Here is an 18,666-nt window from a genome sequence, read left to right as displayed (position 1 = left end):
TCTGGCCTGCGGCCAGTTTTATAAAGCCTGTTTAAACTGTACCCAACAATCTCCTGCCTACGAAAATATCAAGTTTTCCTTCCATCTTTACTGAAAAAAACTTGACCCTTGCCAACTGGCAAGTTGAGCTGAACACTGAAGCATGCAATTTATTTTGATCGTTTCTTTTTATTGTATTCGCGTTGAAAAGCACGTGACAGGAAAAATATTATCCACAATATGATGTAAATGTAGAAACATGAGTGAAATATTTCTTTGTGATATGAAATAGGCAGAAAACAGCAATACTCTAAACACTAAACAATTACTGCTGCCATAAAAATTACAATCTTCCAAAATTTTGTGCGCCACAAGAAAATAACAAATTCACAACAGTGCAGTCGGATGGCGCGCTGTAATATCACGATTGCATACGTATTGCAACAAGTGAAATGTCGACAGCACCCTGACGGATGAAACGCATTACAGTGGTATGATATTCAGCTTGTATGGCGCTATTCGAAATTTGTCGAAGTCCAAATAGTTGCTATTATTTTTTATCATGGTTTGAAATTTAATTTTCTATTCAATCGAAGGTGACAAATACCAGGCAGCGTAAAATGTTTGATCGCTTACTGAATCGACCGTGCGACTTGGAATTGTGAGGCTTTGTCAGCGCTCTGTCTTCCTGAAACAGTCGCAGAACGTGCACCACCGCGCACACACACCAACACGAAAACCAAGCAAACAAGACATCGTGTTGAGAGGGCTCGGGCATCACGTGACGGGATGTATACTCGCGGCGCGCTAATACAATAAAAATATTTAAACCACGAGACTCTATCAGCGTGGTTGCTCAATGGTGTTCGTATGCGGCAAATGCAGCAATTGCATTCATAATGCAACTCGGCACATCAAAATTAACGAATGAAAACACTATTTTCAATCACAGCGTTTTCGAACACGCACATAGTGTAAATTTACGTTAACGCAAAAATAAAACCCATCACTCGCGCCTCATTAAGAACATAAATTATGATTAAGTTAAATAAGCGGATAAAGGAATGCGTTCGAGCAACTTATGAATAAAAAATGACAATAAATAGAAACTGTAATATATTGTTGAAAAAACGATAATAACGTATACACTTGAGCATAGTAAATGGGATATATCATAAGCGGGAAAAAAAATGGGCAACAGCACAAAACAGCAATCAACACTAAGGTTAGTATAGTGTGTTTTTCAAGAAAAAAGCAATAACTTATGACGCCAAAAATATAAATACTACAATCGTAGGCCTTCAAAACACAGGGAATTGATTTCCCTCACACCTTATGCTTCACCATTTGGCCGAGACATTTCCAAAAACTAAAGCTAAATAAAATAGGCATAAAAATAAACGTAATATTTCATTTTTCCTATTAATTTAAAAATGATTTACAGTGCTTGCTGGTGAGACGGACGCGAAAACTTTGCTAGTCCTTCCGGCCGTTCAAATCGTCGAACTACCATTCTGGCAGCCATATGCATGCATATACGCTCAGCAGCGGATACAGAACTTGTACCAGACTAAAATATACCAACCCACCGCGCCGTGCGTCTTGGCGAAGCACCGTAGTCAACTGCATTTAAAATCGCATCATTATGACATAAGAATTTATTATTAATATTATTATCAACACAGTGGTTACAAATATATCAAGTCGCTTTATGGCAGTTTAAAATACGCATGCACAGCCAAATGTGTGCCATATATGTATGGGTCGTCCGAGACAAAAACCATAGTTGGCTTATGCTTGACAAACAAGAACAATACTGAAAATCAATTCTACTTTTACCGCGAAGACCATTCTAAACACCACCAATATGTCAATACATCTTTTGTGGGGTTGTGGGCTTTTGTCAATACAACACTAACATACTATACAACATGACAGGTGCCTTGAAGTTAAATGGGCTTGTCGTTCTAAACCAGTTAAAACTGCAACCCACTCTGGCAAAAGGCATGGCAGATGCAGCAATCACGAGCAGCTAGTATACGGTATACTTTGTTTGTATGGAAAAATACAAGTACTATAAATTAGTGACAATAGAAGCAACAAATAAAATAAATGAAAACAAATAGAAAGTGGCTATTCGACAAAAGCGTAATAAACTGGTTTAAAATTGAACATTGTAGTACTGGAAACAGACAAAGTCACTAAAAGTCTTGGCAAAAAAAAACAAAATACCAAAAGTTGTGATCGTTAGTGAAAAAACTGTTGACAATGACAGTAATCGGGATGCGATATCCAACGCAGGCTAATTTTGTTGTAATTGCCCAAATATGCCGAAGTGCATTTTTATCTACAGAATCACAATATTAATAATTTAACATCAAAAGAAAATTTCAAGAAAGGCACTTACAGTTCGTCTGCACTGCTCAGCAAATCCCTTGAGAAATAAAATAAAACACAATAAAAAAATGCCCGATTCCGTCTTTCCCATTTGACGGGTTACTCGAAGTATAATAGCGAGCTAAATCGAGCATGTCACTAGAAACTGAAGTCACTAGCAAACTGCACCTTTGCCAATCAGTGGCCCGACACGAGTTACTCCGACTGTGAAAGACATCTAAAAATTGGAAGCCTTTGCTTTTCGGGTGGAGATCCCGTCAAAGATTCACGGTCAGAGTCGGGCGGTGTTTCGAAGGCGCTATCGTCATTCACGGTGGTTTCTTGGATTCCCTGAGAGCGAAACATATCAAAAGTGGACATGGTTGGTGGCGAATGCTGCATTTCATATTGTGGCATTCCTGACAGCATACTAGCTAGGTCACTAGCAGTGGAGGGTATTCGATCATTCTGAAACGGAATATTGAAGTTGAACATACTTCCGTTTGTAGCAGAATTCGGCGAAGTGGGTGACATGAGAACGGTCGAACCGATGTCTCCATGATAATAAGGCGGCGAGTTGTTTGGTGGGCTCAGTGATGGCTGAGGATACGACATACCGCCGAAGTTAGATCCAGCTTCGAGTTGCTTCAAAAGGTCCAGTTGTGAAGGTCGGTGATTGAAATGATTTCTTTCGGATATGTGTGGTTGTGGAACAGCGACGGGGGCACACCTTGGCATCATTGCGGCTCCAAATGCATTGCTCTGAACTGCCTGATGAGTTAAGTTTCCGGTCGATGTCGGTCCATTCTGCATTTTGTTAGGGGGAAGGTTCGTAGTATCTTCTTGGTTGTGGATAAAATGACATCGAGGTCCGTATGGGCAGAAACCGCTTGTGTGGAATGTACGACAGAGTTCGGTTTTGTATTTTGGATGCCTAACCATTTGTCGCAATTCTTGCTTTCCGTGTGCAAACTGGCATTTGTCACCGTACTTGCATTTTCCATTTTCTTCGAATGGCCTACATAATTCAGTCTTATACCGGCTTGATGCAATCGGTTGTTGCTGAGGTTGCAATGCGTTTTCAATAGACAACGAGTTAGCTCCCTCACTGTAGGCCCGCCCACGAAAACTGTCTTCCGTTGGTGGAATTGAACTTAAAATTGATGCAGCAGCTGTAATAGTTGCAGTGCTCGCTTCAGGTATAATATTAGCTATTGAAGTTAACGGGCTTGTATTCAGTCTATTCCTTGTCGCGGCGATTGAAGAAACAGAAGAGGTAGAATTGCGTCGGGTTAGGTCCGGCCGTTGAATAGACCACATGCCGGCCAAGGAGGCGTTGTTCATCAGCGAGAAGGCATCTTTGTTCCCGAGCGTCTTCAAAGCGTATGCCAGGTCGATGCCGTCTGAGCCAGCCAATTTAGCCTGTAAAAGAAATCTTTGTGTTAGATTTTTGCATTGGAAGGACTAAATTGTAAACAGTGCGTATTGATATGACTGTACCGTTATTATTTTCATTTAATTACTTATTTGCTCCTATAGGTTGCACAACATATTTTACAAGCCATCTAAGTGCAATCGAGTTTTTCAGCACATATCATAAAACTCATTTTAAACATTCTTACAACTGAGTACCAACCTGAAAATCTTTTTGAAACTCCGCCGATGTGTATGTCGACATGATGAAATTTTCCATGCAATACAGAGCACGTCGCAGCACAGACAATAAGTTGATATAACAGTTTTAGTCTATATTAGACAATCTGTTGAAACGGAAAAAAAATTTTAAAATTCTGATACTAACTAGCGTTCATAAGCGATGCATTCGAGAGCAACCGCTCGAACTGACGAAAACCAGATGTGCACCGGTAACCGGCGAATGGAATGAGTATCTAGCCGGCGCGACATCTTCTTATATAGCGACAAACTTCTTTTCCTTTCTCTCGTTACTTCTCTTCGTTTTCTTGCCTTTCTCTCTTGTACAAAATATATTCATCACTAGGGGCGTATTTGCGCTACCACAGTGCCAAAGAATTTTTGTAGTTTTTCAATCACGCGGTACGATATTTATGTCAACCATCCGTTGTCAGAATTTTCAGTTTTGCGCCATCGGATGCCAACGTTAAATATCACGCCATTCAAAATTTACATACTGCATAATTATGAAATCTAATATTAACCGCTTACTTTTCGGGTTTATTTGTTTAAGAATACACATTAAATACAGGTATGTCTTCATTCAGAGCTTACCCAGTTAACGCTCGTTGATCGGATCTAGTCCTATTAAAAAGTAGGTGAATCCGTAATTTGAAAATTCTGTTTACTCACCTGATTTGTCTTCTTGACCTTATTATACCTAAATAAATCTTTCGATGGTGAATTCACTTCAGCATTGCGCAACACAAAAATTTAATAAGATATATGAATCATTTAGTGAATGTTTGACAATGCATGGGTATTGATATGCTACATACTCGATTGGGACATGTTAGCCTATCGATATCAATCCCATCTCAAGATATGTATGGTTGCGTAACTTTGTATAGAAAATTGATTTGCTGATGTCATTGTGCAAAGCATCTGGCGTAAAGCAGCCAATAATCGAGTGTCCGAAAGCAAATTCAGTCATTTCACGCAATCGTACACGGATTAACAAGGTGAGCGCAACATGTACGCAATAATACAAATTTAATCACATATTTGAACATTATGCACGTAAAATACATCACATAGGCAGTATATCCTGCCGAGAAGACTAATTGATTTGTTTTTATCGGTAATTATTGTCATTAACAACGGCTTGTGAAACAATGCCGGCATAAGAATATTGACGTTTGAATTGATGTAAATATCATTGCGCAAATATATGAGCGGGACCGTGTATCACAGGTATCATGAATAAATTCTAGTTAGTGATTTATTTCAAAAGTACAGTACGATTTCAAACGCAATCATGTTTCATCTATTATTACATCTCAAAGTAATCTATTGGCAGAAAAATTCGCCTTTCTCCTAAATTTTGCTACTCTAAACAATTGAATGAATTTCGAATACACCCTGTAATAATTTCCATTTTCGAACTATGAAAAATGAGTCAAAATGATTATATAATTGCACGAAAATAAAATTTCATAATTAGTGCACATAGATCTCTTTATTGTATGCATTCCTATGCCAGGTCGAATGCAACAAATACACATAATTCTATTCAAGTGTTGAGATATAACAAACATACTTTTTATTACTATAGTTCCACTGTAATAAGTTTTCCAAGTCATATTTGGACCACTACCTCGCTAAAAGAACTCCTTTTTATCATGCATAAATTTGAATTTTGTGAGCGCTTATAATTGGTTCTCCAATGCTGCAACTCCCTGATTGCTACGTAACGTTTGAACTATCATATCAATGAAAGACTGCCTTTCAGATTTCGGTCGTTACTTCTGAACTGAATCGCTTGGAATGCGTGGATATAATTGTGTTGCTTCATTAACAACCAAAACTTTGCCAACCAAGTGCTATAAAAACATCTGCGAACTATCATTAGCAATGGTCATGATCTATTTCAAACAAATTTGGCTGAATATTGGGAATAGTAATAACTAATACAGAAACTGTGTGCAACCAACTTGAAATCTTTGTTTTCGAAATACCTTGTATATACCATTGTCGAAATAATGTTTATAATGAGCTATTTTCTGAATGGAAATGCCATTTGAAAACTGCCGAACGGAAGGATTTACAGGCTTCCGAGGAACTATTAGCATTGGTTTGTTGACCACGAATAATATGCGAGATCACGAGCTGGCTTATAGTCCGATAACGGCGTGTATAATTATCGATCTTTTCAATGAGCAAAGCGGCTTTCTGCACTATGAAAGCGTCCTCAATACAACTTATCGCATATATCTCGAACTCTGTGTATTTACTAGAAAGAAAATCGAAGTTTTGAGCAAATCGGTCGAGGCCATTCTCATGGCATATATATAGCCTCGTGTGTGATGTCGTGTGATTTCATGAACACTTCCCGTTTGTGAATACTAAATTTGAATGTGTGCAATGTTCTAAAAAACACTAGCCACAACATGGTTACTTTATAAATACTCAAATACATAGTATGTAAAAATATTTATCCTTGACAAAGTAACGTTTGCCAAAATGTGAATGATACATTTTTTTATCATTGTATTTTATTTCCATATAGTGCATCCGATTTGTAATTTCCAATGATACAACACAAAGTCATGGTGAATTTAACTAAAATTCTTAGAAGCATGCAACTTCCTACCAAGGGGAGTCATTTTGTACCTATTTTGCTTCTCGGTAACTTAATTTCCTAAATATATCGAACAGTACACCGTTTATAGAATACAATATCCTACCAGCGATAAAGTTTTGTTCAATCGTACTGAATAAACTAGTTCACGATGTTTACTTCCGGGGTAAATGACTTCATCTTAATTCAATTAGGGAATACATTTGGTGCGAAAGGATATCCTACTACCATCAGATAGTCATCGATCATTTCAAAGTGTCGCGATTAAACAAAATCTACTTTGTGGATCCAAAGGTACCGCGATTACTGACGTCATCCGTGTATGTCGAATTAGACGTATCACCGTATATTTGTTTATTTATTTATCATTTTTCGAAAGATGAATCGGAAGTACATTGTAATCGAGTTCTTTGATATTCGTAATATAACTTTCTTAATTAACGATGTTGGTGTACCTATCTTGAAGGAGGAGGCGAATTTGTATTATCTTCGACCTTCGCATATCAAATTGTCGTGCAAACAAATTTATTTCAAGTTTCAATCTTCACATCAATCGTTTGCCGTCTTCTCGCTTTTATTGACTACTTATGTCCTTCAACTGAGCAAATCATTAAACAAAAATCATAGATTGTTATATTATATATGCATGATATACGCCAAATTTCGCTTACCATAATTGTACTGTTTATAAATTTTTAGTATCAAAGTGTCTTAGAACTCACATTGGTAAATTTAACAAATTTATCCCCCCCTTCTATTAGTATCAGTAAATCAGCTGATACAGCTTTATACACAACGTAATACATTTGCCGGATGAAATTGTTGTTTTATCGCTGCAGTTTGTTTTGCCTTGTGTTAGACGCTCTTAAAACTCGCTTCGGTATAGTAGCATAAAATTTGTGAATGTGTAAAAATTTCTGGAACAGTTTCAGAAAATAGGTTGCCCTTCTCGAGTTCATTATATATAGAACATATGTTAGGTATGTACTAATTATTTAACGCGTTTCGTTTTTAGGTTTGGAAGAACATTTGTATACAAGTAGGTTTATTTCACCTAGGCAAACGAAATGAACAATCGACCGTTATTATTGCAGCACATGCTCTGTGTTACTATATGCACTCAATAAAACACCGGATATGTTTTTGACATGCAAGCTCCGAGCCGGCGTAGTAAACACATTACGTATCATGTTCCCCATGCTGAAATACGAAATACAATAACTCGTTTGTGTGCTGCACGATTTGATCATTATACAGATCAAATTTGAATGATGTGGTGTGATATGATACTAATACTAATTTGCTTTGGCGATAAAAATAATTTCAACTTGGACGAAAAAAGAATTCGTAGAATTTCAGTAATAGTTCAAAAGTTCGAACTCCTTATTTTTGAATCTGGGTCCTCACTTTTAGTGAGCAAAAACACTTTGGCAACATAGAAAGACGGATATCTTTTTTAAATAATGAAACACAAAAAAGAACGTTTACAGCGTGTGTTTGTCTCTCCGCTTATTTTGTAATTGTATATAACCAATATTTTTATTGCACATCGCGACATATTCCCGCAATAGGCGTGATCATTGATCAATATTCAGAAGTTAGCTCCAATTAATTCGCTTAGCCAGGAATAGTACGATTTATAGTTCATTGTCATTTTCGGTGCACGCCAGGTCAGAATACAATATGTCAACAAACACCTAAAAGAATTTAAAAGGGGAACACTTCAATATGCATCATTGTAAATCATACGTGCAATATACCTGCACCGGTGCAAATGAGTACATTCGAGCGTGCACATGCTTCGGTTGACATAATTTTTTCATTCATCAGCCAACGAGAACGTATGCATTTTCGTTCCGCGAACACAAAGCTGCTAGGCGCGACAGAAACAGTACACGCTTTTCCTTTTTCCGTTAATTAAGCTCTATTCATATCAAACGTAATGAATATAATATAACCCGTTTCACAAAGGGCGGAAAATTGCCCGATAAGCCGAAGCTCAGATTTTAAAATGGTAAGCGTTAACCTAACGCACTTGAAGGTCAATTTTTAACTTCTGCGTAGGGTGTTTGCTCAAGAATTGCGGATGTTACGTCGATCGTATGACTACCCGCCATGCTTATTACTGATGTAGAGCGCCGACAGTTTACGAAATATGACCCTGGTTTTTGCATCTGATTTTCGCCTTCAATGGGATTACGCTAATCACTCATTATGGAATTACTTCCCTGCAGGAGAAATCCAAGACGCTTGCACAATATTTCAAATGTGCCGCGTAATTACACAGTTCAAAATTGAATTTGTCTATACGGGAGGATTGTGCTGGGGATACTAAAATTACATTTGTGCCAAAATAAAGAAATGCATTGCCGTTTTGTGGCGTTATTGTTTTAAATATACTACTTTTTATGTATTGTATTCTAACAAAATTGTAAGTGCTTCTCGACTCTTTGTATGCTAAATCCAGTTACAGGTATTACACCAAGCAAGAGGTTTACCATACTGATGCGTAATAGGTTTTTAAATCTATTATAAATGCGGAGTAAAGAAAACAATATCGAGTCGAGCGTGGGATCCAAGCTATCTGCGGAAAGGGTAACTTGACGCCTATATCGAGCCCGGGACGCCGATATTTGAGCTTGTTTTGACGGTATCGAGTTCCCCCTTTTTCTTGTTGCTTTAAAGTGAAGTGAAAGTTGTATACTTAGAACACAGCATACTTCGTCCCGATTCGAGCAAAAAATTACCCGAACGATGACATCAATCAGTAACTAATATTGATTAAAACATTACCAGATTACATCTCCAGCTTACAACTGGTTGTGTACTATGGAATACATGGTTCTGATAAGGTATATGTGATGCGGCTAATTACTGTAAACATAAATGCAATGGAAATGATTTACTATTTTATCGAGACTTATTATGAGATTTTGTGCTGTGAAATCCCGACCATTTAAATTGCTTTTGCGTAAGTAAGTATACCTCATATTATGTTATTAATATAGTTCGCGGGGGAGATATTGTTGACCACTTCTATTCGTCATGGAACCACGAGCTATGAATTAAAGTATTTTTTATACACTGTGTATACCTATAGTAGATATATTTGACACTCTTCACAGCACAAACATCATGAATATGTCACAGGCGTAATAAATAGAATGATATAAAATATTTGGAGAAGTAATAAATCCGATCGTCGTATTTACAATACAAGTAGTCTAAGGGTCAGTGAAAACTCACTCCGATACCCGGCGATAACCAAAGTAAACAGGGGGAAGAAATGGCTAATGAAAACAACGTATCATTGTGACCTGTATCTACATTCCCCAGTAAAATTAACTTCCCTTGCACGTTAAATGTTTGAGTATATTTTTCGATATAATCATAGCTAGGGGTAACAAAAGTTTAAAAGACTTCGAATGCCCTGAAATATTGTTGTGCACATGTCCACATGGGATATTTTAGTTATTATGATATACTGCTGACGGTTAAATCACCCCAAAAACGCCAATAAAAAAGTTTTTTTTAAAAGTGTATAGAATCCGTATGGGAATCTTTCTGTGTGTTATTGGGAGGTTGTGTTTGGCGCTATCAGTTTCTATCGAGTGAGAGTACTTCATTTAATTTGTGTTTCAAGCGAGACAAAAGCCAGGCACCTCGCCTTTGTCAGCTTTACTTGATTAGTTGACAAAAGAGGAGTGCAATCTAGGTGGTGGCGAATGACGACGACCAGCCTTTCCAACGGGCATGGGAAAACGAGTACCGTCATCCCTACTATTATAGAAAATTTCGACGGACAAACGACAGATACATTTTCACTCTGGATATGTAAACATTATCAAACAATGGCCGATATTACATTTATATTTATTTGGGAATGGGAATATTCCACGTACACAAACAGTCGTATTTTGGATGATTCATGCATTGATAACAAGAAAAACTTTTTGTAGGTGTTTTATTACCAATTTAATTACACGTCCCTGGTCAAAGGGTTTTAAAGCTATTTGATTGCGTACGGATTTCGTGACTACAGAAAAATGATCGTTCTAAACTAAAAATATAAAAGAGAAAAATAAGAAAATAAATTTATTATATCCACGTTTCTATGGTATTATTTTTGAAATCTTTCCAGAAAACGTACAAAAACCATGTTGTTCATTTGTTTATTATTTCCATATAGGATATAACATATCACAGGTAGACAATCCTGTGCAAGGGGAATTAACCAATAGTTTCAATTAATTTGCGTACAAAATCTTTTACATACAAAAAGTTCATTGATTTCTACAATTGTAGTTTTTGTAATCACGCGCACCTCATGCAATACCATGTGACAGACGTACCTATACTGTATTTCCAACGAGGCGTTAAATTTTGATTGCGGAGTGGAGAATCCCCAATCTTATGCGGATATCGTTATTGGTAGAAATATTTCTCGTGTCATGCTTATTCACTACATGTACGGAAGAATTATTATCACCGAAACCACACCACTATCTCTGATTACTTATAAAATCACACAAGATAGTGAAACTGGAAGAAAGACTACTCCCGTATAGGGTGAATATAGTGCAATCGAAATTCAAATACTCGTACGAAAGAAGTTAGTCACAATACTTGTGTGACTATGAGACTGTATACCTTTCTTGGTCAATCGAACGATATGGCTAAAATCACGTGTTTATGAGTCGGTGTAACTCTTCATTGGGTTCTATTTATACAGCAGTAAAAATACTAAAATCTAATAGGTTTGCCGGCAACGCCCATCTATCCGTGAATAGATATAAAAATAAAATACAAAATTTCCCCGTAATATTTTGAAAGTACCATATATTGGAATGGTAAGTAAATGGAAAGAGGCTCAAAGATTCTGTCCACAGTACGTCTACAGTTTGCAAAAATATCCCACGTGATGATTATATACTTCTTGTCGTTAGACTTTAGTTACCTATTGGCTGATTCCCACTGTTGTTTCTTTTTCCTTGTGTGGTCCTATAATGGCGTATCAAGTTTCAACCGATTACATGTGCTCCAACTTGGAAGAATAATTAGATATTCTGAAAACAAAAGTGCTGGTTTCTTTAGTTTGTTTAACACCTTGTAATGAATACATATGTGATAACCATATAATATGAATTTGCTGGTTTGTAATTCGATTCTTCAACTATACGTTTTGATGTGTTTTTTCATAAAGTTTCCAGACATAGAAATAATAAAATGATGTAATTTTGTTAATCTCTTTTCATGTGATTAACGTGATATGTTGAATTGTTTATAATCGATGTTCGGATTTCACCCTAATACGGTAATTCTACCGGCGTCATGAGACACCATCATACCCAAACGACGCATGAACCCACCCGCTGACGCTGCGGCTATTTTTAGCGATTACGCATATATCAAACGTCTGGTGCAACATGGAGTGGCTTCAAATTAGAGCTCTTTGTTCAGCGTTCGCCGTAATCTATAGAAATGTTTAAAAGATTAGTGTTTATTTTATGGCGGGATAGAAAAGTTTAATGACTGAATCATATGATTACGTAATAGTAACACATGTGTTCAGTCTCCTTGGTGAAAATTTTCACCTGAAACATAAATCTTCTGCCTTTTTCATTATATAACACCGATATGCTTTGATTATTGCAGGCATCCACATGCACTGAAAGGTCGTTTCAATTACGACGTCCCCTTTTTTAATATTATAAATAAGGTATTTAAAACATTGTATCAGACATCCTATCCCATCGTATTTTGAAGTCATAAAAATCACACGCAAATTATTGACATAATTTTAAAGTTTGGTAACAGAACTAAGATATTCTAATACATATATATATTCAGTATAAATGCAACTGGACAGGAGTGATATTGTACTTTCCACGTTAGCCAATCGCTCTGTTATGTGAGATTAATTTGTATATCCGCATGGGGGTAAAATAAACTCTATGGGTGGCTGTTTTTCGCTGAAAGTTACGCATTTGAAATGCGAAAAATTTAGACTAACTCTCTAAAGAATATTTTAATGAGCAATAACTTTTATTCTAATGGAATGTTTTTAGCATTGGTATGTAATACCTGAACTATTCATGTATTTGTCTGTGGTATATATTTGTAACATTCAAATGCTGTTGAATTTGGGTTTGCGAGTTGATAGCACTTATAGGCGCCTGGGATTGTATACCACAAATAGTATTAACGGGCAACGATGGAATTTCTGCAAAGTTTGTTGACTATTTATTGACTTTTAACGAATACATCTGCACAAAGTACAGTTGTATGAAATGTGACATTTTTGATTTACTCGCCCCTCGCTTCTTTATCAAACGCCACATATTTCTTACAGCATACTTCTAAGTATACCAAGAGATTGCTAGATTTGTGCTAGAAAGTCATCAATTTTTTCATGTTTTATCAATGATGACTCGTACTACGGCAGCCGTGGTGCGATTACCACCCTCACGTGTTTTCGTGAGTTTCTAAGGTTCTGTCTACTTTGGGTAACATTCCTGATTTATCGGTATTCAATTACGTACTTGACCCATTATAAGTAGTTCATTTGTGTATTAATCAGTTTAGATGTCCGCTAGAAGTTTATCACAATAAACTCGCTTGCGAGCTTGCCTCGGATAAGAGAGTGCGGGCGCTTTATCCAGGTTGTTTGGTATTCTTTTACAAAATAGGACACACCCCCTCACACCCCTCTAAACTTACTGAGTCGTAAATCAGTATTCCACCACCAACTATTTTCGGGGAGTATTTCGTCATCATGCGTCTATTTGAATTAACGTAACCTACTATGTCGATTTTTATGGAATCCTTGTTTCATTTGAATTAGTTTTACGACGTAAAACGTACGTGTTATTCGGTTACAATTATTTATTCCATGCATATAATTGAAAATATAATACTATCGACAGATATTTGGACATGCATAATGTTAACATTAATTATAACTCACCATGAGAATATTTGATCGATTCATCGTTTTCGCTCAAATCAATTTTGGTCAACAAAAGTATATCAATTTACAATTGCGTGATAAAATCGTTATCCCGGAAAATCGCATTCATAGAACAATAAATATTGTGCCTAGCACGGTAAATACTACAAAACAAAACAAATGAAATATAGGTTTGGAGGCTTTCTCAAAACTCTGATTTTTTTTTCAAATCGAGATGTAATTTTTAAACTGTTGAAGTGTATTTACTGTAAACTCAATTCGTATGCTTATCTTAAGATCCGTTTTAGCAGATTACACAAATTTTTTCACTGATCAGGGCGTTGTTAATATTATTTCTGATTCCTCTTTTGAGTCATGATTTGTGCGGGACTTGCTGTTATAAACATTCAAAGTTCCTCGAAATTGTCCCGATCAAATCAGAAATACCCAGTGACACAATTATCTTGGGAATAATGTAAAGTAGCATATAACAGATGATTGCTTGTTTTATCAGTAGACATTTTGTTATCAACGACCTGACTGCAAAAGATGTATTTACTGTGTATTTGTTGTCGCGTATTATTTTTTAGTACTCCAAAATGCTAGTTATTAAACATTTTTTTTGCATTCGTTGTACATATTATTCTGACAGTTCGTCGATACAATAAATAACGTAAATTGAACTAAATCGGTCGATTTTGTCATTGATTTTGAAATGTGATTTGCACGCATTCTTTATTCTAATCGTGTTTGTTGTTTGCAATGGTTAGAAAATTTACAAATCCATTTCGATCGATTCTAGTTAGAAAAGATGTCTAACTAATGTGATTTCCACTGTCATCATATCATTTAGTACAGGGGTTCTCAAACTTTGGTGTTATGGAGCTCGCGAAGAGGTTGACTATTATTCACGGATCCCCACAATAATTTTATAAAATAAAAACAAAAAAAAACATTGCTACCGATTAATGTCCCTGAGTAGATTAAAATTACTTTGTTTAATTACTGGGATGTATTTATTTCTTTTTTATACTGTTAAAAATACCACCGGTAAGTCAGTATTTGAATAAGTAAACGAATGGCTCGCTGTGCCTCTAGGCCAGGGGTTTCCAAAATGCGGCCCGCGGGCCAAATCCGGCCCGCAAAACGATTTAAAGTGGCCCGCCGAGCTTAAGTGAAATGGCGTTAAACAGATTTCGTTTCTACCTGTTTGCGATTTTAAATACCGGCAGTTGCTATGTCATTATAACATTATAAGCACGTGCTTATCGTAACAATTCAATTATACCGGTATCTCAATTATACGTACCGGTATTAGGATTAGATAGGGCAGTAATTTAGTTATCAGTCACATAAGAAAGCTTAGAGATATCAAAAAGCAAACCAAAACTAGACGCTGAAAACAGACGTTCCTTGGATAAATGTCAGCGTTTGTATTTCTGCATTGAAAAGAATCAAACTTCAGCGATTTGTCTTCTTTGCTAACGAACTATTCCACTTATGAGGGAATAAAGCATTAAGCGCAAATATGAGTCAAACAAACATGTTTCAAAAAATGTCAAATGAAAGTAAATCGACAGAACCCCATAGAAACCGTCGCAAAATTTAGGTCGCTACACTCCTCTGGCCCGCGAACTTTGTTCCGATTCTAATTTTGGCCCGCGCCCAATAAAGTTTGGGAACCCCTGCGCCTAGGCGTATCCCACGAACCCTTGGGGCTCTGTATGGAGCCCATGATTTAGTAGATAATAACTGCACCCGTTGAATATATTCGATGTCATATTTAGTGTGCAAAGCAAGTAATGCATCATAGTCAAAGTTAGATCTCACATCGACTTATACTGTACATATTCACGATATTATTGTAACCAGCCACGCTATATTAAGCGTAAGTTAATTTTCATTCATTTTAAATTTATCACCCTTGGTGACATGAAACTAAATGTTTCACGAGAAGGATATAACATAATACTGTCATGTTCCGACGAAGTAAGTATAACGTGCTATATGATTGGCATGGGAAACGTGGTCATTTCAATAATTAATGTTGTTTTGGTAATTCGGCGCGGTTTAATGCGATACCACGTGTGAATTCTTATAGTGATACCAATAAACAATATGTAAAATGCAAATTTTTTGGCTTTCTTTCTCTGTAGGTATGCATTTCGCTTTTAGGATAGGACCGATCACGAAATAAATTGTGAAATATCATGCGCGTAGAGTTATTTATAAACTGTCGCGAGCCATCAAAAACTCGAGTTATTAATATTATCACGGATACAGCTTCTACAGAAAGGTTACTATTACCCATCTCTAATTTTCTGATCTTTTCCCCTCGATTCTGGTTATCTTACGTTGGGTTATGATAAGTTAAATTGAGCAAAATTATTGAACAACATAATATAAATAAAGACAATAATCAAATCTTTATCCCAACCTGACCATGATAAACAGAATCGATCAAAATTTTGTTGACAATCTGGAATCTTCACACAGCCTTAGCTAATGAATGAAAAATCCTAAATGGTAATTAAATGGGTTATCGGAATAATACATATATATGCGAGAAATGAAATCGGAAATTTTTATATGTATAATATTGATATACAGTGTTACAAAGTATAACTTAATGCTTATTATATACAGGTAAATGGTAATAACATCCGTGATAGAATTGTCATCAACACAAGCGACTTGATATAAATTTCATGATTAATACGAATGAAGACACGGAGTCCATATTTATATTTTCGTGAATAGAAAATGACAGATACGATTGGAACATATGTATAATATGTGTCTAATAAATTAAAAGTTTGTCGATATGCTGGAGATCAAGATCTTTTGTGTTTTGTTCCTAAGTTCATTAACTTAATATCGAGACTCGATGAAGGATATTTGACAGTCTAATACGATATAAAGTGGTATCTAGGGAAATAACATGAAATACAAATATCGAGCCTATGTTTGTCAACGAACTTAAATAGAAAAGTATTGCACACGAATCCTTGCATGTGTCTTCACTTTGAAAAACATTTTCTACGCACCAAGTGAAATCAAAGACATTGGTTTCGGCTAATGAAATTCTATAGAAGATGTAAGGTCGCGAAATCCTTCAAGTGCGCTTTGTATCACGTTCCGTAAAAATAAATACAGCATTGTATGTTGTGTTTCGTAAATCAATATATTTGGTTGAAAGTTCCTGACAGTATCCTCTAACTAACACAAGGATGGATAACCTTTTTTACTTAATGGGTCACACATTATATTTTCATGACCAAAAAGAAAAATTGAGATCATAAATTTCAATATTGTCTGCATTGATGAGAAACTTGTCGCTGCATCTTTTCCATGCACTAGTCCAATACTTTTATAGGTTAGAATAGTGTTGTTTTTAAATTCACAAATGCAGCGCCCTTTGTTAGAATGCCTCCCCATTCAAAACTTTATCAAGATTCATTTATTTACTCTTTGAATGATCAAATATAGAGGTGAAGTCACTTTTTGGCTTCAAGTTTGACTCCAATCTCGACCAACCTCAACGCTCGTGCAACACAGTCACGTTCTGTAACTTGTTTTTGACATTTGATAAACCACGTACTATCACGATGTCATGACACTGAAAGGCACGCAAATTAAAATTACATATATGCTGCAATGACAACGGTACTGAAGTAGAAATTTTCCGACATATCAAAGCGAATAAATTATTAGATAGACCATTGCTCATACTCAATAATTAAAAATACAGCCCAGCGCGAAATAAATTAATATTGAGTTTCTCAAAAATGTTGGACATTTTTACAGCATCTTACCCCCACTATTACCGAATTTTCAAATTGAATTATATCAAAATAGAACTGATAAATTTACTTAAATTTCAAAGTTATTTACTTATTTATCAATCTGTTTTCAATGCATTTTTAACTTGGGGGCATCACTTTTTCTGGAAACGAACCTTCTATGATTAGGTATGCCGTATTAGATGAAATTTTGCTGCTATTTTTTTATGGTCAGAAAATGAATTATTTGAACTTTAATCCGAACTAGCTAATGACAAACCACCTTACCCAGGGTGTGATTATTACCCTTAGTACAAACCCCAATTTTATGTAAATAAATTCCCACAATATACTTGCATCTTGTACAATGTTTTTGTTTCAGACGTCTTCAAACAAGAAGTGATACACAATTTCTCTTCAACACAAACTCTGTTCATCAAACAAACAAGATTTTGTTTTCGAAATTTCTATGTATCATTGATATGATGTCGGACCAGAAACAACACAAAAGGCGACACAAATCTCCTAGTTCTTGTAATAAAAGATTGTAAACACGCTCTTCAAAGTGCTCAACCAATATCGAAACCGGAAAACAATAATTTAATAATCCCCGTCGAGTATCATCGCAATGTATTCAACTACATTGCTCATCCCATGTAGGATGTCATCATAGTGCCCAGTATCAATTGACCACTGCGTCACATTTGGTTAAGTATGATGTGGTCATCGACTTTGATAAATACATAATTTCAGACTTGGAAAGTATGTTTAGAAAACTCAAAATCGAATTTATGGCATATTGTTTCAACTTACAAATGTTGTATCTCAAAAAATTATAAGCTAGCAAGCTCTAATTTGGAAGTATGTCATAAAATCGCCACATGGAAATATAAAATTTTTTGTAGACGTTTCGATTCATTTTTCAGTCATACAATGCTAACAGAGTTTCCTTAGCCTGATTGTGAGTCAATCTCAGCACTTATTTGTTATTGTACAATTTTGGATCATTCCTGAAGTATTATCGAAGTCCTGTTTTCCATCAAGCTGATGATATTATATCATACGTATTGAACCAAAACTGTAATCAGAGCAAGATAATTCCCCTCATTTAGTTTGTTTTTAGGGCAGTGAGGAACCTGCCTCGCACTCTGCGATGTGATTAACAAAACACAGGTCCCACGATGTTGAGTTTCAAATAAACAAATGTGACGCAATCTGACTAATACCGGCCGGTGTGGTGAGGTAAAATAACGGACTTAAGACTTATTTCGGTCCCTGATGACCTCTGAGGAGTTCGTTTTGAGGTC

The 18,666-nt window shown here is 36.0% G+C and overlaps 2 protein-coding genes across 2 annotated transcripts in view; one reads left to right on the top strand and one right to left on the bottom strand.

The window, feature by feature from the left end:
• LOC120326992 (tRNA (32-2'-O)-methyltransferase regulator THADA-like) overlaps nucleotides 1–18,243 on the top strand; it is a 108,914-nt gene extending 90,671 nt beyond the window's left edge. The window contains exon 38 of the mRNA XM_078111477.1: nucleotides 17,742–18,243. Coding sequence (XP_077967603.1) covers nucleotides 17,742–17,762 — 21 coding nt within the window. The 3' untranslated portion in view covers nucleotides 17,763–18,243. The remainder of the gene's footprint in view (nucleotides 1–17,741) is intronic.
• LOC120326993 (uncharacterized) lies at nucleotides 1,083–4,210 on the bottom strand. The gene is made up of 2 exons (XM_039393356.2): nucleotides 3,992–4,210; nucleotides 1,083–3,777 (listed from the first exon to the last, which is right to left on the bottom strand). Exons 1-2 carry the CDS (start codon nucleotides 4,046–4,048, stop codon nucleotides 2,572–2,574), a joined length of 1,263 nt encoding a protein of 420 aa, XP_039249290.1. The 5' UTR covers nucleotides 4,049–4,210; the 3' UTR covers nucleotides 1,083–2,571.
• Nucleotides 18,244–18,666: the final 423 nt, after the last annotated feature.

This window comes from Styela clava, chromosome 4 (assembly GCF_964204865.1).
Source record: "Styela clava chromosome 4, kaStyClav1.hap1.2, whole genome shotgun sequence".
Classification (NCBI taxonomy): Eukaryota; Metazoa; Chordata; class Ascidiacea; order Stolidobranchia; family Styelidae; genus Styela; species Styela clava.
The sequence above is the reverse complement of the archived record's forward strand: the minus strand, read 5'-3'. Positions and strand labels throughout refer to the sequence as shown.